The sequence below is a fragment of the Octopus bimaculoides genome, chromosome Z, assembly GCF_046866305.1.
Source record: "Octopus bimaculoides isolate indiv1 chromosome Z, ASM4686630v1, whole genome shotgun sequence".
Taxonomy (NCBI): domain Eukaryota; kingdom Metazoa; phylum Mollusca; class Cephalopoda; order Octopoda; family Octopodidae; genus Octopus; species Octopus bimaculoides.
Window position 1 is genome coordinate 41200593 of NC_142944.1, and position 25093 is coordinate 41225685.

Consider the following 25093-nt stretch of genomic DNA (forward strand, 5'->3'; position numbering starts at 1 on the left):
GGAATCAGAACCATGATCTCGTGATCTTGAGTGGTACACCCTAACCTGAAGGCCACTCCAACCTGAAGACCTTCCCAATCATAAGATACCATGAACCATTAATACAATAGAGACCTGAGATATTAATACAGGAGAGAGAGACCCACCCATACCAACTTCTTCATTGAACACTAAACTCGGCTTGCGAAGACCTGCTGAGGCAAGCGAAAGCGAAATCGTAATGGCACCAGTACCAATAAATCACTAAGAGCACCGTCCGAGCGTGATCGTTGCCAGAGCACCAGCTGTCTGGCTTTCGTGCTGGTGGCACATAAATAGCACCACGTGAAAAGACATTTGAGTGAGTTCGTTGCCAGTATCGCTGGACTGACTCCTGTGCAGGTGGCAGATAAAATACACCATTTCGAGTGTGGCCGTTGCCAGTACCGCCTGACTGGCCTTCGTGCCGGTGGCACGTAAAAGCACGCACTACACTCTTGGAGTGGTTGGCATTAGGAAGGGCATCCAGCTGTAGAAACTCTGCCAAATCAGATTGGAGCCTGGTGTAGTCATCTGGTTTCACCAGTCCTCAGTCCAATCGTCCAACCCATGCCAGCATGGAAAGCGGACGTTAAACGATGATGATGATGATGATGATGATGAGGCCAACAATGCATTAATACAGTAGAAGCCATTAATGTAGTTGTTATTCCCTAACCCTTTAATTCATGGCTCATTAACAAAGTAGAGACCCTGTCCCTCGTAATTCTCTGATGTGTTAAAAGATACACATGACTTTTTAAATGTTTCTGAATGTCTTCCATTTCATTTCACCTGGAATGGAGAAAACTATATTCTAATAAGAGAATCCAAAATTTGATTTTGCTTTTCATTTATTTTATTATTTTATTTTAGATTTGGCAATGTGGTGGCGAAATGGTTGATGCTCCTTGTTCAAGAGTTGGCCATGTTTACAGGAAATTTGCTCCATTTCCAAATCCTGGAGTTGGAGATTTTGTTGGGCGAGTATGTAAAAAATTTCATTTTATTATTATTATTATTATTTTTTACTTGTTTCAGTCATTAGACTATGGCACTATTGGGGCACTGCTTTGAAGAATTTTTACTCAAATGAATTGACCCCCAGTACTTATTTATTTTTAAAACCAGGTCCTTATTTTATTTGTTGCTTTTGCCACACTACTAAATTATGGGGACATAAACACACCGACACCAATTGTCAAGCAATGGTGGGAGACAAACACAGACACAAATACTTGCATTCCTTGTTATAATACAGTATATTTAAAATATCAGGAAACACCAACTAGTTATGTTAACATCAATACATTTCACACTATAGAGATTCAAAATTGTTTCAGTTATACAAACAAACAATACAATTCAATTGTTTTGTTCTTTTTCTAGTTTCGTTCATTTGTCTATAGATATACTGGGACACTGGCTTCAGTGACTTGTTCAAACCCTAGTTTGAGTCTCTCTCTCTTTCTCTCTCTCCTTCCCCCCTCTCTCTCACTCACTCATTAATTCATTAATGGGAGATTCTTATATGATCCATCATAGAATCTCTGTTGTTTTAATGAGTCATAAAGCCTCCTTTGTATAAATGGCTCATGGTGGGGTTTCTTGCTGTGTTTATGTGTTCTCCTATGCATTAAGTACTTAACCTGGAGCCTACTTAATGAGTTTTTGCCTATTGAATGACTAAGTTCACTCAACACTCACACACATTCTCTCTCTTTCACATGCACACATTTTCCTTTCTCTCTCTCTCTCTCACACACACACACACACACACTGTCCCTCTTACATGCATTTTCTCTTTCTCTTGCATGCATACTGTTTCTCACACATGTATATTCATTCACTTTCTTACACATGCACACACTCATTCTCTCAGACACTCTCTCTCTTCTCTCTCTCTCTTTCTTACACTCATACACATGTGTACATTAGTGTTTCTCTATGTGTGTGTATATTAGCTTGCAATACTCACGCAGCTCCACATTTGGTTCTCATTTGACTTCCAGATATTACCAACATGTGGTCTCTCTCTACTAACACTATAGCCTGCTGACATGTGGTCTTTGTTAACATGTGGCTTCTATTAACAAAGTTACACAGGTGTAAAGAAAGAAAAGTTTACAAGACAATTTAGAACGATATAATCTCGTAATTAAAACAAATTAAATTATTTATCTTCAACATCCTTTCACTTACATTTTGTTTTTATCGTGTCTATTTATTTATTTATTCATTTGCTTTTTCCTTTGAAGAATTATCGCAGAGTTGCAGAAGTATGGATGGATGAATATAAAGAATATATATATCTTCGGCGACCGCACTACAGAGATATTAACCCAGGTGATATAAGTGCACAGCTGGATATCAGAAAGCGGTTAAATTGCAAACCTTTCAGCTGGTTCATGAAAGAAGTGGCATATGATATACCAAAGTTTTATCCACCTGTAGAACCACCGAATGTCGCTGATGGAGAGGTGTGTATTCTTTGTTGTGTCTATCATTTTTTTGTTTAATTCTCTCTTTACTCTTTTACTCTTTTACTTGTTTCAGTCATTTGACTGTGGCCATGCTGGAGCACCACCTTTTTAGTCAAGCAAATCGACCCCGGGACTTATTCTTTGTAAGCCTAGTACTTATTCTATCGGTTTCTTTTTTGCCGAACCGCTAAGTGACGGGGACGTAAACACACCAGCATCGGTTGTCAAGCGATGGTGGAGGGACAAACACACATACATATATATATATATACGACGGGCTTCTTTCAGTTTCCGTCTACCAAATCCACTCACAAGGCTTTGGTCGGCCCGAGGCTATAGTAGAAGACACTTGCCCAAGGTGCCACGCAGTGGGACTGAACCCGGAACCCTGTGGTTGGTAAGTAAGCTACTTACCACACAGCCACTCTAATGGATCACTCTGGAAGAGAAGGCCTTGCTAAGGCTGGTGAGTTAATCTTTGTTGTCTGGGAACATTCGGACTTGACCATCTAAACTTCCAATTTTCCACACTATGTGTATGAATGTCTAGTTAATGTTAGTTCAAGGGGGTATTTATAAGCATACAAACTGAAAGAATTAACTGACAAGGCCTACTACCAGTGAAAGTTCAAAGTTCATTATAATAAAATGATTAGGAGTGGCTGTGTGGTAAGTAGTTTGCTTACCAACCACTTGGTTCCGGGTTCAGTCCCACTGCGCGGCATCTTGGGCAAGTGTCTTCTACTATAGCTTCGGGCCGACCAAAGCCTTGTGAGTGGATTTGGTAGACGGAAACTGAAAGAAGCCTGTCGTATATATATATATGTATATATATATATATATGTATATATATATATGTGTGTGTGTGTGTGTGTGTCTGTGTTTGTCTCCCCAGATTCGCATGACAACCTATGCTGGTGTGTTTACGTCCCCGTAACTTAGCGTTTCGGCAAAAGAGAATGATAGAATAAGTACTAGGCTTACAAAGAATAAGTCCTGGGGTCGATTTGCTCAACTAAAGGCGGTGCTCCAGCATGGCCACAGTCAAATGACTGAAACAAGCTCAAAGAGAGTAAAAAAAGAGTATCTATATGTATGTATGTATGTGTGTGTATATATATAAATATTTAACAGGTCCAAGAGTTTTATGCATTGGCACTTATCAAATTAGTTACAGGTCGAAGACTTGTGAGTATATTTAGCTAGTGATAACTGTTTCCCTCTGGATTGTTCTACATCGAATTTTAAAATCATATTAATGTTGTGGATAATTCAAATATTGTTATATTTCAGGATTGTCATATTTTTTTCTTGCCAAATAAACACATGCACTATATATTTGTTCTTCATATGTCTATTATTGTTCTTATTTTATCTTGTGTCCATTGTCTGGAAATCTTTTGTCACACATCTGTGACCTCTTCAGCAACACTTCCATCTCATTGGAACTCCTTTCTGATGACTCAGCTTTCAAATCCATGCTTAAAGAAAGAATAATGCTGGTTGTCACGGTAGCGCTGAGATGTCAATGCTATTGCAATGACTCATTCAGATTTAACTTCCCTTCGTTTTAGAATACAAAAATATTGCCTGGAGTCTGTTGTTTAGTCAGAACTTTCCTGGGAATAAGCAGACGCATTCCAACTGTGACCATCTAAATATATTTGTGTGTGTGTGTGTGAGAGAGAGAGAGAGAGAGAGAAAGAGATAGAGAGTGAGAGAGTGTGTGGAAAATGATGCTCTAAGTTGAAAATATAATTTTGTTTTATGTTTACAGATTCGCAGCAAAGCTAGCAATTTATGTCTTGATACTCGGTTCCGAGGACCTAATGAACGGTTCCAGTTGGAGTCTTGCATTAAAGATGGTCAAGGACAGGGAGAACAGGTAGGTTTAAATGTCCATTGATAGTTCATAGGTTCTATGGAACTGGCAGTATGGTTTTAAATTGCAAATTTCCCTTTACATACAAACACATACATTATCTCGCTCTCTCTCCCTCTCTCTTCCTCTCACTCTCTTTCTCTCTCTCTCTCTCTTATGCACACATACACACACTATCTCACTCTCTATCACACATACTTGATCTCTCTCATATACACATATGCACATACGAACACACTTGCCCAAATTTCCAAGCACTGGAATTGAATCCCAAACCTTTTGGTTGGGAAGTTGTGTTTGTGTTTCCATATTTGAGAAGACCAGCTTGCGAAGACCTGTTGGAGCAAGTGAAATCGTGATGGCACCTGTGCCCAGCGTCGCCTTTCTGGCACTTGTGCCCGCAGCATGTGTAAGGACTTTCGAGCGAGATCGTTGCCAGTGCCCCTGGAGTGGCTCTTGTGCAGGTGGCACATAAAATACAACATTTTGAGTGTGGCCGTTGCCAGTACCGCCTGACTGGCCCTCGTGCCGGTGACACGTAAAAGCACCCACTACACTTCTAGAGTGGTTGGTGTTTGGAAGGGCATCCAGCTGTAGAAACTCTGCCAAATCAGATTGGAGCCTGGTGTAGCCATCGGGTTTCACCAATCCTCAGTCAAATCGTCCAACCCATGCTAGTATGGAAAGCGGACGTTAAACGATGATGATGATGATGATGATGATGATGAACATATAGAAATACACATGTGTGCATGAGCGCACACACACGCACACATGCACACATTTATAAAATCCAAATAAGGAAACAAAGAAAGACTTTAACACATCTTTAATAATTAGTTACAATTGTTTCTGTACCGACTCTGCTTTCAACATCAATTCATGCAAAATTTCAAAGTGTAAAATATATGTAATATTCGCAGTTTTAAACATTAAAGTGGTACATGTAATCCAACAGAGTAGATAGCCAAAAGCTCAGGGTAAGTGGTGCATTATAAATACACCATCCTTCTACCCTCCCAGGTCCTTATATATATATATATATATATACATATATATATATATATATATATATATATATATACTATATATAAAACAGAGATGTGTGTGTAATCGCTTTTCACGTGAAATCGACTTCACCAAATGCTTCCATACTTGTGATGCATGAATAATTTGACCTCGGATAAATGTTAGGCTCTTCATTTGATTTTTTTAATTAAAAATAAATAATATTGCTTTATATTTAAGATTCACTTTAAAAAGGTTCCTCAATGTCAACTTCTGGTATTGACGTAACAACGGCAAAAAGCTTCACTCTCTATTTTGTGTGTGAGTGTGTGTGTTCGTGTGTATGAGAGAGAGAGAGTAAATACTACATACACACCGCTCTCTCACTCTGTCTCACACACATTCACACGCACACACACACCCCTTGACTCACTCACACTCTGTCTCTTACAAACACACACATACATAAATGTATACAAACATATTTACAAAGACACACGTGTGTATGCGCACGCGTGCGTGTTTGTAAGTGACAGAGTGTGAGTGAGTCAAGGGCTGTGTTGTCATATGCATACATCCAAAGATGTATGTATATTTATGCATGTACGTATACATGACAACAAACCTCTCTCTCTCACTCACACTCTGTCTCTTACAAACACGCACATACATAAATGTATACAAACATATTTACAAAGACACACATGTGTATGCGCGTGCATGGGGGGTTCCACAATCGCCATTTATTTCAATTACTCTTGTGAGGATATTCACGTAAATCATTTTTTTTATTTAATCCCCATTTTAATTTTCGTAAAAGTTTCCAAGTACCAATGAGGCTTTTTGGCACATCTTCAATTTTCCCCATTCATGAGAGGCTCCCAGCCATCATTCATCTGAGAGTCCATCTACAGAATGTCCTCAAATTTCTATACAGCATATTTTGCCTTTTTTTCTTCAAGTATATAAGCAACAATTTCATTCCCGAACAACGCCGGGTGCCTCTGCTAGTATATATATATATAAACAAATGATTGAGAGAGAAAATGGAATACATGAGAAACTTTATAAAGTCTCTCATATATTCCATTCTCCATCTCTATCAATTGTTTTATACACAACATACACTGCGGAATTCTTGAGGTTGATCCAGTGACTATTGTGTAAATACCATGGATGATGTCAGGTAGCCACAAGCAGTGAACATGCTTCATCTGCTTTCTGCTAGGAACATACCCAACACTTAAATATCCACACACACACACACATGTATATATATATATATACATATAGGTTTTAATTTGAATTTGTATCAGTTCACAGAGCATGGTATATAATGTGTGGAGACATGTAAGAGAAGAATGTTTTAATGTTGATAGAAATTCAATAATGTCTTCAGTTTGGCTTAAATATTCCACCTGTCCCATGTCGTTTCAAAGGTTTTAAAAAATATCCAGAAATTTGTGGTGCTTTAACAGTGTCTGTGCTATATGTGTTAGTATACTAGTTTTTACAGGAAAGCAGGTAGGGACCTGTTCATGCACTATGAGTCAGTCCTGCTCACCAGAGCCAAAGCTGCATGCAAGCGAAATGAAATCACATGCATAAGAAACATGCAGCAACATGACTGATAAGTCTATCAGCAATAAATAGTTCCTCAAGAACTTAGCACACAATGGCTGTCTATCATCTGTAGCCAAACAATAATATTTACAAAGCATCAAAGCCCATAATCCCAAGTATGAAATGTGCTTCCTCCAATTGCCCTTGCAATCCATAGGGAGAGACTTAACATACAGATGGTGCACACTGGTCTATCCCTCAGGAAATTTCTGTCAAGGAATAATACCACAGGTAACACCATGGGGTGCACACTGACTAATTGTCCCATCAACAACATCGAAATATGCCCAAGGGCCTATGTAGTATGCAATCACCATTGTTATACATGATATGTTCACTACTTATTTTATCTGGTGATGGTGAGGACCTTGTTTTCCTGACTAGATGGCCCTTCCTGTCAGCAACCCCTTTAGAGCAAGGACCGAGGCCATTTTATCAAACCACGGACATAAGACAGGTTGTTAGCAGCTGAACTACACAGTTTTCTCTACTCTGCATCAATTTTTATTAGGCATTGTCTTCTTGATGGGTTGCCTGTACTCTACCTTTACAGGGTACCCACTTCTGTTTGTTCCTTCTGTTTTTTATTTTATTTTTTTTTGGCAAGGGATTTACAGATTAATGCCCCCCCCCCCTCCTTTTCTATCACCAGTCACATTACATGGACTGCATACAAAGTTAATTACAATATTAGTAGTAGTAGTAGTAGTAGTAGTAGCAGCAGCAGCAAGAGCAGCAGTGGTAGTAGTACTAACTGTGATAGTAGTAGTTGTAGTACCTGTGGTAGTAGTAGCAGTGGTTGTGATGATGGTTGTAGTGAAAATGGTAGTAGTAATGGTGGTGGTGGTGGTTGTAATGAAAATGGTAGTAGTAATGGTGGTGGTGGTGCTTGTTGTTGTTGTGGTTAGGTAGTTGTAGTTTTCTTTGTTGTAGCTGAAACGGTGGTTATGATGGTTGTAGTGGTAGTACAGTCATAGCTGAAGTTTATGCCATTGTATTATAGGTGGTGGCTGCAATAGTTGTGGTGGTGGTAGTAAGCAGTAGTATAGGGACTGTAAGAGTTATGGTGGTAGCAGCAGCAGCAGCAGCAGCAGCAATATCTGAATACATAAATGTAAATCTGTGAATAAACCCTTGAGAATCAAAATTTCTTCCTCGTTGGCACCAATAAACAAAATAATCTAATCCCCAGACTCTTTACTTCTACACCAAACCCAACTAACCCCCGACTACGACCCCCAAATTCCGACACAAAATGTCACCCCCACTTCCTTCCCCCCCCCCCCAGAAATATGTGAAGGATTTAAAATTTGGGGGAATGGGTGAGTGGGTGGGTGAGTAGGAAGTGCTTTGTAAGAGATTTGTGCCAACTTGATACTTTTGATGATTCAATAGGAATGAGTGTGCGTGGTGGTGGTGGTGGTGGTGGTGGCGACGGCAGCGGCGCGAAGTTGTTTGTGGATTGGGTGAAGTGGGGGTGTTTATGGCTTTCTATATAGAAGAATTACAATGCTAATATATTCACATACATGCATGTCTATATTAATGTTTACATGCATGTTTATATTCTTGCATATGTGTGTGTACATAATTGTGCCTGTACTTTGTGTGTGTAAATGTCAGTACTTGTAATTATGTATGTGTGTGTGTGTGCACATGTATGTATATGCTCAGTTTTTTTTTTTTTTGTGTATGTGTATTTGTATGTATATACATATATGTATATGTATATTAAATTATTTTCAATGGTGATAAAGGAGAACATTTATATATACAGTAGCAGGAGTGGCTGTGTGCTAAGGAGCTTGCTTCTCAACCACGTGGGTCCAGGTTCAATCCTACTGCATGGCACCTTGGATAAGTGTCTTCTACTATTGCCTTGGGTTGACTGAAGCCTTGTGAGAGGACTTGGGAGATGGAAACTGAAAGAAGCCTGTCGTATATATCATCATCATCATCGTTTAACGTCCGCTTTCCATGCTAGCATGGGTTGGACGATTTGACTGAGGACTGGTGAAACCGGATGGCAACACCAGGCTCCAATCTAATTTGGCAGAGTTTCTACAACTGGATGCCCTTCCTAACGCCAACCACTCAGAGAGTGTAGTGGGTGCTTTTACGTGTCACCCGCATGAAAACGGCCACGCTCGAAATGGTGTCTTTTATGTGCCACCCGCACAAGCCAGTCCAGGGGCACTGGCAACGATCTCACTCGAAAATCCTACAGGAGCCAGTCAGGCGGTACTGGCAACGGCCACGCTCAAAATGGTGCATCTCATGTGCCACCCGCACAAGAGCCAGTCCAGGGGCACTGGCAACGATCTTACTTGGCTTGCCGGGTCTTCTCACGCACAGCACATTTCCAAAGGTCTCGGTCAGTAGTCATCGCCTCGGTGAGGCCCAATGTACGAAGGTCTTGCCTCACCACCTCAGCCCAGGTCTTCCTGGGCCTACCTCTTCCACGGGTTCCCTCAACTGTTAGGGTGTGGCACTTTTTCACACAGCTATCCTCATCCATTCTCACCACATGTCCATACCAGCGCAATCGTCTCTCTTGCACACCACAACTGATGCTTCTAATGTTCAGCTTTTCTCTCAAGATACTTACACTCTGACGGGTATTCACATTGACATTACACATCCAACAGAGCATACTGGCTTCATTCCTTGCGAGCTTACGTATGTCCTCAGCAGTTACAGCCCATGTTTCACTGCCATGTAGCATGGCTGTTCGTACGCATGCGTCATACAGTCTGCCTTTTACTCTGTGTGAGAGTCCCTTTGTCGCCAGCAGGGGTAAGAGCTCTCTAAACTTTGCCCAGGCTATTCTTATTCTAGCAGCTACACTTTCAGCGCACCCACCCCCACTACTAACTTGGTCGCCCAGATAGCGGAAGCTATCGACTACCTCTAGTTTTTCACCCTGGAATGAGATAGTTGTTTCCTGTTTGTTTACAGTCTTTATTGCACCTGAACATCTGCCACAAACAAAAACTAACTTGCTAGTTAACCTGCCTTTGATGTTGCTGCACCTCTTATGTGTCCATAGCTTGCACCGGGTACATCTTATAGAGTTACTCCCTACTCCTTTTCTACATACTGAGCAGGGCCATCTACCTGAAGGGGTTTGTGTTTTATCTACCTTCCTACTTATTAGGATTTTGGTTTTAGCTAGGTTGACTCTAAGGCCCTTCAATTCTAGACCTTGCTTCCACACCTGAAACTTCTCCTCTAGTTCTGATAGTGACTCCGCAATTAGGGCAAGGTCATCAGCATAGAGGAGCTCCCAGGGGTAACCTGTCTTGAACTCCTCTGTGATTGCCTGGAGGACTATGATAAATAAGAGGGGGCTGAGGACGGAACCTTGGTGGACCCCTACCTCTACCCGGAATTCATTGCTGTACTCATTTCCAACCCTCACCTTACTGGCAGCATCTCTGTACATGGCTCGCACAGCTCTCACTAACCATTCTTCTATCCTAAGTTTCCTCATTGACCACCAGATAAGGGATCGGGGGACCCTGTCAAAGGCTTTCTCCATGTCAACGAAAGCCAGGTACAGAGGTTTATCCTTAGCTAGGTATTTCTCCTGCAGCTGTCTCACTAGAAATAAGGCATCAGTAGTGCTTTTACCTGGCACGAACCCACACTGCATCTCATCTAAATTTATTCGCTCCCTAATTAGTTGGGCTATGACCCTCTCTGTAACTTTCATAACCTGATCTAACAGCTTGATGCCTCTGTAATTATTTGTATCTAAAGCGTCACTTTTACCTTTGTAGCAGTTGACTATGATGCTGCTACACCAGTCATTGGGTATGACTCCTTCATGTATCACCTGGTTCGTAATACGGGTGACTAGGCTATAGCCAACACTGCCAGATATTTTGAGCATCTCTGCGGTGATTCCTGATGGGCCGGGGGCTTTCCCTGTCTTCATACTCTTAATTGCTTTATCTACCCTGGTACTATCAACTCAGATAGCTGGTCCCTCTATTGGGTCGACATACGGCAGGCTCTCTTCCTCCCATTCATTCTCTTTATTAAGCAATCTATCGTAGTGGCATCTCCAGACCTCTTTCTTTGCATCCTCATTTAGTGCAAGTGTACCATCATCCATGCGAACACATTTCTCTCCTACAACATCACTATTCTCTCTCCTACACTGTCTTGCAACACGAAATACCTCGAGTCTTTGGTCCTCACGGCGCAGAACATTGGCAAATCTTTTCTTATCTGCTTCCCCTCTGGCTAAATAAACCTGTCGCCTAGCCTCCCTTCTGGCACATTGGTACAATTGCCTGCTACCACCGTTCTTCCAGTCCTTCCAAGCCTGTTTCTTTTGTCTAATAGCCCTGTCTACCTCCTTGTTCCACCACCACGTTACTCTGGGTCGGGAGGGGACCTTACACCACCCACAAATCTGGTCGGTGGCTTTCAACAGGTTGTCCCGCAGAAATCTCCAATTGTCTTCCACGTTATATGATGCTATATCCCCTTCTATTTCGTTAAATGCTTCAAGTAACTTGTCTCTAAGTCTCTGTCCGTTTGCAGGGTCTTTAAGCTTCCACACCCTTCTCCTCCAAGCCTGTCTAATTCTGGGCACCCATTTTGCCTTGATCCCAAAGTCGCTAACTACTAATCTATGTTGTGGGGTACATTCTTCGCCAGGGTAGGTTTTGGCATTTATAAGCCGCCCTCTTTCCCTATTTCTGGCGAGGATGTAGTCGATTTGGCTAGAGTGTCTGCCGGAGCGGTAGGTGACTAGGTGACTGGCAGGTTTCCTGAAGTTGGTATTGCAGACCATGAGATCGGTTGCATCACAGAACTCCAGCAGTCTGGTTCCCTCCTCGTTGCGGGAACAGAAGCCATAGCATCCATGTATGCCATGGAAGCCTCCAGCACAACGTCCGACATGACCATTGAAGTCTCCAGCCACAAAGCGAAGGTCCCTGTCACTCTTCGACGAGGTAGTTTGCAAGAGTTTGTCATAGAATTGGTCTTTCAGACCATCTGGTAGCCCCGGTTGAGGTGCATAGGCTGAGATGACAGTAGCTAATCTATGATGAAGCACTAGTCTAATCTTAAGTACTCTGTCACTTACTCTAACGACCTCGATTACCTTATCCACCCATTTCTCCGATAGAAGTATTCCTACGCCCCCGACCCCGTCAGTGTTCCCTGCCCAGAAAATCTTGTACCTGTGTTCTTTGCCTGTGAGGAACCTCGCAGAACCTCCTCTCCATCTTACTTCCTGGATGCAGCACATATCTACGCGTCTCCGTTCAAGCATCTCAACAATTTCACCAAATCTACCTTTCAGCGTGCCGACGTTGAGAGTGCCAATCCTAACAGTATGGGTGTTGGGGGTGTGGGCCTGTAGCCTGGGAAGGGGAAAAGCAGTGTCGTGTACCTGAAAAGAAAACTTGCAATTGGAAGAATTCATAAGCAAAACAGTACCTACAACCTGCAAACATTACTCAAACTTAATGCGCTACCCAAAGGTAGGGGAGAGGATGGCCAAGGCCACTAGATGGGTTCCGGGAGACGGCCGAGGATGACAGAGGAATGCACTTCCGGTGGAGGGGGTGGGAGGGCGGGTGTACCATCAGCGAGGAGATAGGGCTCTTAATCGTAGATTTTAAATATTTGAGAGACAACAATGCATAAATCGTAATTTTTAAAGGGCAATGAAATCTAGATGAATAGAATATATACGTAGCATGAATTTAGGAAGCTTAGAAAATGAATAAGTATGAATTTAAGACAAAAACTGAATTCAATTGAATTTCATGGAGAGAAACCAGATAAATAATAGAGGGTAGACTAAAGCGCGAAAAGTATGAGATGTTGAGGCCGTAAATAAATAAAAATTTCTATCTTATCTGCATCTTGGAGACTTTGTCGTAGTATGTCAGCGGAGAAGAGATTGAGATAATTTAGAATGGATTTCTCATTTATATATACCCAGAACCTGAAAACCTTAAGGAAAAACTACGAGAGAGAGAGAGAGAGAGAGAAAGGGAGAGGGACTGATTTAGAGAGGATGGAGGGGTAGACAGAGGCATGGCGAGAGAAAAGATCATCATCATCATCATATATATATATAGTGCTCTGGCATGGTAGTCAAAAACTGAAACAAGTAAAAGATATATATATATATATATATATTAATTTGTTTGGTGGAATGTATAAAATCTGTTGTGAAAATATATCTTATAATTGTGGCTGTGTGGTAAGAAGCTTGCTTCCCAACCACATGGTTCTGGGTTCAGTCCCACTGCATGGCACCTTGGGTGTCTTCTACTATAGCCTCAGGCTGACCAGGGTCTTGTGAGTGGATTTGGTAGACAGAAACTGAAAGAAGCCCATCGTATATGTGTGCATGTCTGTGTTTGTTCCCCCACCCGCCCATCACTTGACAACCAATGTTGGCGTTTTTATGTCCCCATAATTTAGCTTTTTGGCAAAAGAGACCAACAGAGTAAGTACTAGGCTTGCAAAGAATAAGTCCTGGGCTTGATTTGTTTGACTAAAAGCAGTGCTCCAGCATGGCCACAGTCAAATGACTGAAACAAATAAAAGAATATATATCTTTTATCTTTTTTTTCAGTCATTAGACTGCAGCCATGGAGGGGCACTGCCTTTGAGAATTGTTTTAGTTAAAAGAACCAGTCCCAGTACTTATTCTGCTAGCCTCTTATGGTGATGTGAACATACCAGCACTGGTGGGATGGACACACACACGCACACACATCTATGATTGGCTTCTTTCAGTTTCCATCTACAAAATCCACTCACAAGGCTTTGATAAACCTGAGATTATAGCAGAAGACATTCGCCCAAGGTACAACACAGTCATGCCTGTACCTGTTAAATCACACCCTTCACCCAGTTTTTTTCCTCTTCAAGACACTTTAGTAGAAAGTGGGTTATACATCTTTAGATTGTATACCTGACTTTCTACTAAAAAATTAAAGAAATAGACGGAACGCTGAACTCCAGACTAAACAACTCAAACAACATTTATTTAGGTGATAAACATACATATCTTTTAGTTATACATCTTTAGAGGTGAGAATAACGAGCTGTCGAGTATAAGACCGAAAGATATAGAGACAGCTTTAAACACACGTCCTTGCTCAATCGCTGGCCAGCGTGAAAGAGAATGAATTGAGCGGGAGACGCTTGCTTGTTTAATTTTACGCATGCGTAAGACTACGCATGCGCAGGCGTTACTACAACACCATCATCACCCATTATCTCCTTAACTGCAGTTCTTCCATGATACCACTTACTTTTATTATCTAGAATCATTTCACTTATTATCCATCCTTCATCCACTAATATTGCTTCACTGGTCACTGTTATTAAGTTATCAAATTACATCTCATTCCCCTCTCTACCATAAATCTCTCACCCTCCTCATGTACTACAGCTACCTCTATCTCTTTCCCATATAGTCCTGGAACCAACCCATTATCCTTCCCCTGTCTACTGTTTCATCATTATTATTTTCCTTTTCTACTCTAAGCACAAAGCCCAAAATTTTTGATGAGGGGTGGGGGTAGTTGATTAGATCGACTGGTATTTAATTTATCGACCCCAAAAGGTTGTCGATAAATTAAGTACCAATTGCATACTGGGGTCGATCTAATTGACTGGCCCCCTACCCAAAAATTTCGGGCCTTGTGCCTAGGGTAGAAAAGATTATTATTCTCCTGTTTTGCACTCTCTGAAAAAAGAAACAAACTGTGAAAAACAAAATTATTCCACACCGGGTATGAAATATTGACCAAAAGAATAAAATCTTGTACCAATTATACCTATATTTCAATTAATTCAAATTAATGTACCTCATCTTGAAAAGTGGCAAAATTTTTGTTGGTTGCCATCTGAGAAAATTTTAGTAACAAGACAAACAGCTAAGATACATTAAGAATTTCAATTTTAGTGTTTATCCATTATGTTATTGCTTTCATACCTGTTAATTAAATTTACCTTCCCATGAAAGTCAAATTTACTCAGCAAGATCAGCTAAAATTACATACCAATAAACCAATGGTATATAAAGCACCCAATGACAAAATTCCAAATCTGTATGTAAAAAATTTACAAAGTTACAAGCAAACATTGTGAACCTGAATCTTGATCCTGAATAATCCAAAATAACGTGAACAAATAAGCATTACATTTGACAGATTAACATGAACACTAAAGATGTTTTTAGGTGGGTTTTTTTCTTACACACACACATAACATGGCTTCACTTGATTGGGACTACATGTGTGTTACTTTGACATCATCATTCCATAAAATTTGTTTATGGGGAGAAAAATATTGAAAAATATCAATAGATGTGTGAATGAGAAAGAAATGAGGAGGGAGGTTTGGGGATGTGCTAGAAACAACAACCCAATCTTCCTTAAATCACACATTTTCCTCTGAAATTATTAACAAATTTTTTCTTGATGTATAAAGTTAAAATTTAGGGTAATCAAGAAGATTATTAAGAATGAAATTTAAACAAAAGGATAAAACTTCTTTGAAAAGTTTGAGTATATACCAAATATTCAAAGGAAGTTATTAATTATTAGCATCACTATGCCTTAGTAAAATCATAATATATATAGACACAGGGATGGCTGTGTGGTAAGTTGTTTACTTGCCAATCACGTGGTTCCAGATTCAATCTCACTGTATGACATCTTGAGCATGTGTATTCTACTATAACTTTGATCTATAGTAGAACACATATGCTCAAACATTATGAGTAGATTTGGTTGATGAAAACTGAAAGAAACCTGTCATATACGTATGTTTGTGTTTGCATCTGTGTATGTTCCCTTCTACTACTTGACAACCAGTGTTGGGGTGTTTATGTTCCCATAACTTAATGGCTCTGCAAAAGAGACCTGACTAAAATTCTTCAAGTGGGTGCCTCAACATGGCTGCAATCTAAAAGGCAAAGAGCATGTGTGTGTGAGTGTATATATATGTGTATGTGTCTGTGTACATTTGCATATATATAAATATATATATATAGATCTTAATGTTTATACTATCAGTGTTATTTTTTGTCTTTTAGAAATTTGAAATGACGTGGCACAAAGATATTCGTCCTTGGAAGCGCAGTGTTTGCTTTGATGTATCCCAGACAATAATGAAAGCTCCCGTTATTCTCTATACATGTCACGGAATGCAAGGCAATCAACGATGGAAATATAATATTGTAAGTTCTTCCTTTTGTTTACTTATTCAAGACAACAGCAAGCACCACCACCATTGCTACTACTTTTTCAATCATCCTGTCTTTATCAAATTTTATTGCACTGAGAATCTTTGAGTTGTTGGTGGAGTCATCTATTGCCATGTCAGATTTGACTTGGAAGTTTTATTGGTCAAAGGCCATTCTTTTATCTTTTATTGTTTATTTTGGCCATGCTGGAGCATCACCTTGAATGGTTTTAGTTGAACAAATCAACCCTAGGACTGATTTATTTTTTGAAGACTAGTACTTATTCTATAATTCTCTTTTGCCAAACTGCTAAGTTACAGGGAAGTAAACACACCACCACTAGTTGTCAAGCAGTGGCGACACACACACACACACACACATGCACAACAAACTTCTTTCAGTTTCCTTATTTCTTTATTGCCTACAAGGGGCTAAACTTAGAGGGGACAAACAAGGACAGACAAAGGGATTTAAGTCGATTACATTGACCCCAGTGCTTACCTGGTACTTAATTTATCGACCCCAAAAGGATAAAAGGCAAAGTCAACCTCGGCGGAATTTGAATTCAGAACGTAACGGCAGACGAAATACCGCTAAGCAATTCGCCCAGCGCGCTAACGTTTCTGCCAGCTTGTGGCCTTATTTTAGTTTCCGTCTACCAAATCCACTCACAAGTTTTAGGTTGGCCCAAGGCTATAGTAGAAGTCACTTGTTTAAGGTGCCATACAGTGAGAGTGAACCTGGAAGCCACATCTGTTTTTCAGAAGGGATATGCTCCAGACTACATTATCCAGTATGAACATTTTTTAAAGACAGCCAGGTTGTTATTTCTAGAAAGTTGAGTGACGTGTAGATGTCTCGTTTAGTGGTGATTTCAGGGTTTCATATCAGGACAGTATGGTCTGCTGATTGGTCAACAACAGATCATGTTGTATCGTGGACACTTAGTTGTTTCATTCATAACTGTAGAGTCATGTGGTCTCAGATATTTGAATGTGTTTCAACATAATCACTTTTGTAACATGGTCGTGTACTCTATGATGTTTTATGTATCATCTTTCAAATGCATCTTATACCCATACCAGTACAGTCTCCTCTCTTGCACACTACAACTACTGTAAAAACCCAAGTAATTTGCACACCTGTGTAATTTACACAGGTGATTTTCAGGATAAAAATTATTAAAAAAAGCTTCTACTCATGTAAAATTCACATCCAAAAGTTTTCAAAATTGCCGATATAGCCAGGGGATAAAGGTTTTTAATTTAGTTGTATGTAGCATAATTTCACTTACTTATGATTAGATTTTATTAAATTTTCATCAATTGAAAATAATTTCTGTTTAACAGGTACCATATTGAAAGCTATTAAATTACGAAGTGTTTGTGTTGTTTATCATAAACTTTATTTTACATTTCTTGCCCACAAGAGATTATGTTCGATCGTTAGCATACTTCTGTATGTCTTCTCAAATCATGAGCACAGGAAAAGTTGTTCATGATTCTTATCAACAAAAACAAAGCTGATAAATATGCACAAGTGTTGCAAAATAAGTTTAATTACCAATAAACATCAGCTTGGATGATACTTTACTCAACTGACAGAGGAAGGTGACCAATCAAACTGATTATGTAAACAGAATTCTGATTAGTCAAAAGCACCTTCTTGTCTCAAGCTCTGATTTTCTGCCTATTCTTGTTGGAACTTTTGATATAGATAATCGAAATTTTAATCCCTTTCACACTTATAAAATGTCAAGCAAACTCAAAAATTTGTCATTATCATTTTAGCCAGGAGACCAAACTGATAGTTTTGTAATCATCATCATCATCATCATCATCGTTTAACGTCCGCCTTCCATGCTAGCATGGGTTGGATGATTTGACTGAGGACTGGTGAAACCGGATGGCAACACCAGGCTCCAATCTAATTTGGCAGAGTTTCTACAGCTGGATGCCCTTCCTAACGCCAACCACTCAGAGAGTGTAGTGGGTGCTTTTACGTGTCACCCGCACGAAAACGGCCACGCTCGAAATGGTGTCTTTTATGTGCCACCCGCACAAGAGCCAGTCCAGGGGCACCGGCAACGATCTCGCTCGAAAAACCTCATGTGTCACCCGCAAGCCAGCCCAGGGGCACCGGCAACGATCTCACTCGAAAGATTTCATGTGTCGCCCGCACATGAGCCAGTCCGGGGGCACTGGCAAACGATCCCGCTCGAAAGATATCATGTGTCGCCCGCACATGAGCCAGTCCGGGGGCACTGGCAAACGATACCGCTCGAAAGATATCATGTGTCGCCCTCACATGAGCCAGTCCAGGGGCACTGGCAACGATCCCGCTCGAAAGATTTCATGTGTCGCCCGTACATGAGCCAGTCCGGGGGCACTGGCAAACGATCCCGCTCGAAACATTTCATGTGTCACCCGCACAAGAGCCAGTCCAGGGGCACTGGCAACGAACTCGCTCGAAAGATATCTTGTGTCGCCCACACATGAGCCAGTCCAGGGGCACTGGCAATGATACCGCTCAAAAGATTTCATGTGTCGCCCGTACATGAGCCAGTCTAGGGGCACCGGCAGCAATCTCGCTCGAAAAACCTAATGTGTCACAGGCACAAGAGCCAGTCCAGGGGCACTGGCAACGATCCCGCACGAAAGATATCATGTGTCGCCCGCACATGAGCCAGTCCAAGGGCACTGGCAACGATCCCGATCGAAAGATTCATGTGTCGCCCGCACATGAGCCAGTCCAGGGGCACTGCCAACAACCCTGCTCGAAAAAATTTCATGTGTCACCTGCACATGAGCCAGTCCAGGGGCACCGGCAACGGCAACGATCTCGCTCGAAAAAGCCTCATGTGTCACCCGCACAAGAGCCAGTCCAGGGGCACCGGCAACGATCTCGCTCGAAAGATTTCATGTGTCGCCCGCACATGAGCCAGTCCCGGGGCACTGGCAACGATCCCGCTCGAAAAACCTCATGTGTCACTCGCACAAGAGCTAGTCCATGGGCACTGGCAACGATCTCGCATGAAAAGATATCATGTGTCGCCCGCACATGAGCCAGTCCAGGGGCACTGGCAACGATCCCGCTCGAAAGATTTCATGTGTCGCCCGCACATGAGCCAGTCCGGGGGCGCTGGCAACTCGATTTCGATTTCACTTGCCTCAACAGGTCTTCACAAGTGGAATTTAGTGTCCAATGAAGGAAGGAAGGTACGCATAAGTGGGCTGGCTGGGCCTTAGATTTAGGTCTCACTTGGCTTGCTGGGTCTTCTCGCGCACAGTATATTTCCAAAGGTCTCGGTCAGAAGTCATCGCCTCGGTGAGGCCCAATGTTCGAAGGTCGTGCCTTACCACCTCATCCCAGGTCTTCCTGGGCCTACCTCTTCCACAAGATCCCTCAACTGTTAAGGTGTGGCACTTTTTCACACAGCTATCCTCATCCATTCTCGCTACATGACCATACCAGCGCAGTCGTCTCTCTTGCACACTACAACTGATGCTTCGTAAGTTCAACTTTTCTCTCAAGGTACTGATACTCTGTCTAGTATGCACACTGACATTACACATCCATCGGAGCATACTGGCTTCATTCCTTGCGAGCTTACGCATGTCCTCAGCAGTCACGGCCCATGTTTCACTGCCATGAAGCATGGCTGTTCGTACACATGTGTCATACAATCTGCCTTTTACTCTGAGAGAGAGACCCTTTGTCACCAGCAGAGGTAAGAGCTCTCTGAATTTTGCCCAGGCTATTCTAATTCTAGCAGCTACGCTTTCAGCGCACCCACCTCCACTGCTAATTTGGTCACCAAGATAGCGGAAGCTATCAACCACTTCTAGTTTTTCTCCCTGGAATGTGGCAGAAGTTGTTATCTGCACATTTCCAGTATTTATAGCTCCAGAACATCTGCTGCAAACAAAAACTAAATTCCTAGTTAACCTTCCTTTGATATTGCTGCACCTCTTATGTGTCCATAGCTTGCACTGGGTGCATCTTATAGAGTTACTTCCCACTCCTTTTCTACAGATCGAGCAGGGCCATCTACCTGAAGGGGTTTGTGTTTTGTCTGCCTTCCTACTTATGAGGACTTTGGTTTTAGCTAGGTTGATTCTAAGGCCCTTTGATTCTAGTCCTTGCTTCCATACCTGAAACTTCTCCTCTAATTGTGATAGTGACTCAGCAATTAGTGCAAGGTCATCAGCATAGAGGAGCTCCCAGGGGCATCCTGTCTTGAATTCCTCTGTTATAGCTTGGAGAACTATGATAAATAGGAGGGGGATGAGGACAGAACCTTGGTGGACCCCTACCTCCACCCGGAATTTTTCACTGTACTCTCTGCCAATCCTCACCTTACTGACAGAGTTTCTGTACATGGCTCGCACAGCTCTCACTAACCATTCTTCTATCCCTAGTTTCCTCATTGACCACCAGATGAGAGATCGGGGGACCCTGTCAAAGGCTTTCACCATATCAACGAAAGCCAGGAACAGAGGTTTATCCTTGGCTAGGTATTTTTCCTGAAGCTGTCTTACCAGAAATATAGCATCAGTGGTGCTTTTCCCAGGCACAAAACCAAACTGCATCTCATCTAAGCTGACTCGCTCCCTAAGCAGTTGAGCTATGACCCTCTCCGTGACTTTCATTACCTGATCTAAAAGCTTGATACCTCTGTAATTATTTGTATCTAAAGCGTCACCTTTACCTTTGTAGCAGTTGATTATGGTGCTGCTACACCAGTCGTTGGGTATGACTCCTTCGTGTATCACCTGGTTCGTAATACGGGTGACTAGGCTATAACCGACACTGCCAGATATTTTGAGCATCTCTGCAGTGATTCCTGATGGGCCGGGGGCTTTCCCTGTCTTCATACTCTTAATTGCTTTATCTACCATGGTACTGTCAACTCGGATAGCTGGTCCCTCTGTTGGGTCAACATACGGCAGACTCTCTTTCTCCCATTCATTCTCTTTATTAAGCAATCTATCGTAGTGGCTTCTCCAGACCTCTTTCTTTGCAGCCTCATTTACAGCAAGCGTACCATCATCCATGCGAACACATTTCTCTCCTACTACATCACTATTCTCTCTCCTACACTGTCTTGCAACACGAAATACCTCAAGTCTTTGGTCCTCACGGTGCAGAACATTGGCAAATCTTTTCTTATCTGCCTCCCCTCTGGCTAGATAAACCTGTCGCCTAGCTTCCCTTCTGGCAGATTGGTACAATTCCCTGCTACCACCGTTCTTCCAGTCCCTCCAAGCCTGTTTCTTTTGTCTAATAGCCCTGTCTACCTCCTTGTTCCACCACCATGTTATTTTGGGTCAAGAAGGGACCTTGCACCAACCACAGATCTCGTCGGTGGCCCTCAGCAGGTTGTCCCATAGAAAAGTCCAGTTGTCCTCTACATTGTGTAAAGCTACATCCCCCTCTATTTCGTCAAAGGCTTCGACTAATAGGTCTCTAAATCTCTGTCCTTTTGCAGGATCTTTGAGCTTCCATACCCTTCTCCTCCAAGCTGGTCGTCTTCTGGGCAGCCACTTAGCTCTGATCCTAAAGTCACTAACTACTAGTCTATGTTGTGGGGTACATTCTTCGCCTGGGAATGTTTTGGCATTTCTGAGCAGCCGTCTTTCCCTTTTCCTGGCGAGGATGTAGTCAATTTGGCTTGTGTGCCTGCCAGAACGGTAGGTGACTAGGTGACTGGCAGGTTTCCTGAAGTTAGTATTGCAGATCATAAGGTCATTTGCATCACAGAACTTCAGCAGCCTGGTTCCCTCCTCATTGCGGGAACCAAAACCATAGCCTCCATGTACGCCATAGAAGCCCCCTGAATGTTGTCCAACATGTCCATTGAAGTCACCAGCCACAAAGAGAAGGTCCCTGTCATTCGTCGATGAGGTAGTCTGCAGAAGGGTGTCATAGAATTGGTCTTTCTGTCTGTTGGGTAGCCCGGGCTGAGGGGCATAGGCCGAGATAATGGTTGCTAAACCATGGTATAGGACTAATCTAATCTTAAGTATTCTATCGCATACCCTAACCACCTCGATTACCTTATTCACCCATTTCTCTGCAAGAAATATACCCACGCCCCCGACCCCGTCTGTGTTTCCTGCCCAGAAAATCTTGTACCTGTGTTCTTTGCCTGTGAGGAGCCTAGCGGAACAACCTCTCCACCTTACTTCTTGGAGGCAGCAGATATCGACACGTCTCCGTTCAAGCATCTCAACAATCTCACCAGATCTACCTTTCAGTGTGCCGACGTTAAGAGTGCCAACCCTGAGGGTGTGGGGGGTAAGGACTCATAAAACCTTGGGGCGAGGAACGGCGTCATGTACCTGAAAAGAAAGCTCGCATTTTGCAGAGAACATAACAATCAGTAGCATTCCCCTCAGCCAGCATCCACTATACTATCGGATTATGCATCATATGATCTCTACCTTACATAGGGGGATAAAACCAAGTGGGGGTGGGAAATCTTTAGAAGTGTTCATGGGGGACAGTCATGGCACTGGTGAGGAAGATAAGAACCTCCGATACTGGTGTAGAAGATAGGAACTTTCCAGTACTGCAGTACAAGATAGGAACTTTCCGGTACTGCAGTACAAGATAGGAACTTCCAGTACTGGTGGAGGGCGGGTGCACCAAACAGGCGCTGGGCAGGAGTTAATCGGAGGGGAGGGAGAATATATATATATATATATATATATATATATATATATATATATAGATATACACACATATATATATATATATATATATATATATATATATATATATATATATATATATATATATATATAGATATACTCACATATATATATATATATATATATATATATATAGATATACTCACATATATATATATATATATATAGATATACACACATATATATATATACATATATACATGTACATACATATATCTATATAGAGAGAGATATACATAGTGAAATAAATATCGAGAGAGACACAGACAGGTTAAGCAGAGAGGGAGTAAAAATGAATGAGAAAGATTAAAAGAGAGAAAGCGGGTTATTCATAGCACGAGGATTTTAGGGATTTCTATCGTTTGTACACAGTAAATACAGGATGGTGTCCAGCTACTTCTAAGACAAGTTTTAGCTTTAAGTGTCTGTGCGAGGAAATACAACTGAAAACATGGAAATAAGTAGATCAGAGGCAAAAATAAGTAGTTAGTGGGAGCCTGGCTGAAGACAGAGAAAGACTTATCTGATCATTCTGTTATGGTCGTATTAATTCGGCAAAGATTTTAGGAACAAGTGAAGAAGTCGGTCGCGTGTGTTGGTTATATAGCCCCAAACAGGCGCTGGGCAGGAGTTAATAGGAGGGGAGGGAGAATATATATATATATATATATATATATATATATATATATATATATACATATATACATATACATACATATATCTATCTATCTATATCTATCTAAAATAAACATTAAAAATCAAAAGGAGAAAATAAACAGCCTTGCAAGTTTAACCCAGTGTTTATTGAACAGGAGAGGTGCGAAATTTAAGAAGTGACTTGTTAGAATATACATGTCTGTGAGGAGACATAAACAAGAGTAGTGAAAATCTACCATATCAAAAGAACTGATAATACATACTTTACAAGTGTTCTATGAAGAGAACATAAAATTGCTGCATAATTCAACATGAATGTAAAATGACATTAAACATCGTATAAGGTAAATGAAGGTTTCTGTTGGAACACTAAGACATATTCACTTAGTGAGTTTACATGTGCAAGGATGAATTATGATGTTGTTGTCAATGTTAGATGCAGTAAAATATGGCCTGGACCGAGATTACCTGGATGAATGTCAAACCATTTAATGGTTTTAGGTAATTTATACAGAAAAATAAGCATTATGCCATCCAACATAAATGAAAGTCAACTTCATTATATTTTTTCTGTAAAAAAAACCTATACTGACATTAAATGAGCCAACTTCTAGTGCGAATATTTACATTTGTATGTCATTTTGCAACAAAAAAAATTTCTAAAAAAATTCTGGAAACGATCTACTTATGTTATTTACACACTCACTAAAGTTTGATTTTGTTTTTGTGAAAAAAGGTGCATAAATTACATAGGTTTTTACAGTAATTCTCTTATATCCAGTTTTTTTCTCAGTTCAAGGGTATTCCATCGTTTATTCAGACTGACTATACATCAAATGGGGCATTCTCACTTCATTACTTTCTAGTCATTAATCTTCAGTGATTCAGAAATCACATCTCACTGTCATGCTGTATCATGGTTCATATACAAGCATTTTCAATCTTTCTTTTAATTTTAGATAAAAACATTTTGTTACCAACTCAGGTAATAGTTCCTTAATAACTTTCATCCCAAAATGTGAAGAAAGATGAAATGCTGCCAAGCATTTTGGCTGGGGTGCTAACAAGGCTTCATATTTTATTTTTGGAATATTCACCTCAACTAATTCTAAGACTCTTTAAAGCATTTGATAGAATCTGTTTCTCATATGCTCTTGGTTTTTTTTTTCTTTTTTGCCCCCTGCAGATCGTCCACACACAATCTTTGCTTTCTGTATGAACCAGCCTGTGATTCCACTGCATCTGTTGTGCATCTATCAGACTTGACAATAATCTCAGTGCTAAACAGTTAAGGTTTCTAGAATGTGTATATTGCTTTGAAGTCTGGAATTTCTTCTCTAATCTAACTTTTTTATAGATTCAAATTTAAGAACTAGATCATTAGTATGTAGGTGTTTTTATAGATGCCAGATTTTAGGAAATCTTTCTTATTACCTGGAGCACTATGTTGTTGGCACTCCGTCACTTT

The 25093-nt window shown here is 41.1% G+C and overlaps 1 protein-coding gene across 1 annotated transcript in view; it reads left to right on the forward strand.

Moving 5' to 3' along the window:
* The window catches only part of LOC106884172 (putative polypeptide N-acetylgalactosaminyltransferase 10), a 55707-nt gene that overhangs the window by 14082 nt on the left and 16532 nt on the right, over positions 1-25093 (forward strand). Inside the window, exons 4-7 of the mRNA XM_089365339.1 lie at positions 895-1005; positions 2277-2498; positions 4279-4386; positions 16103-16246. Coding sequence (XP_089221465.1) covers positions 895-1005; positions 2277-2498; positions 4279-4386; positions 16103-16246 — 585 coding nt within the window. The remainder of the gene's footprint in view (positions 1-894; positions 1006-2276; positions 2499-4278; positions 4387-16102; positions 16247-25093) is intronic.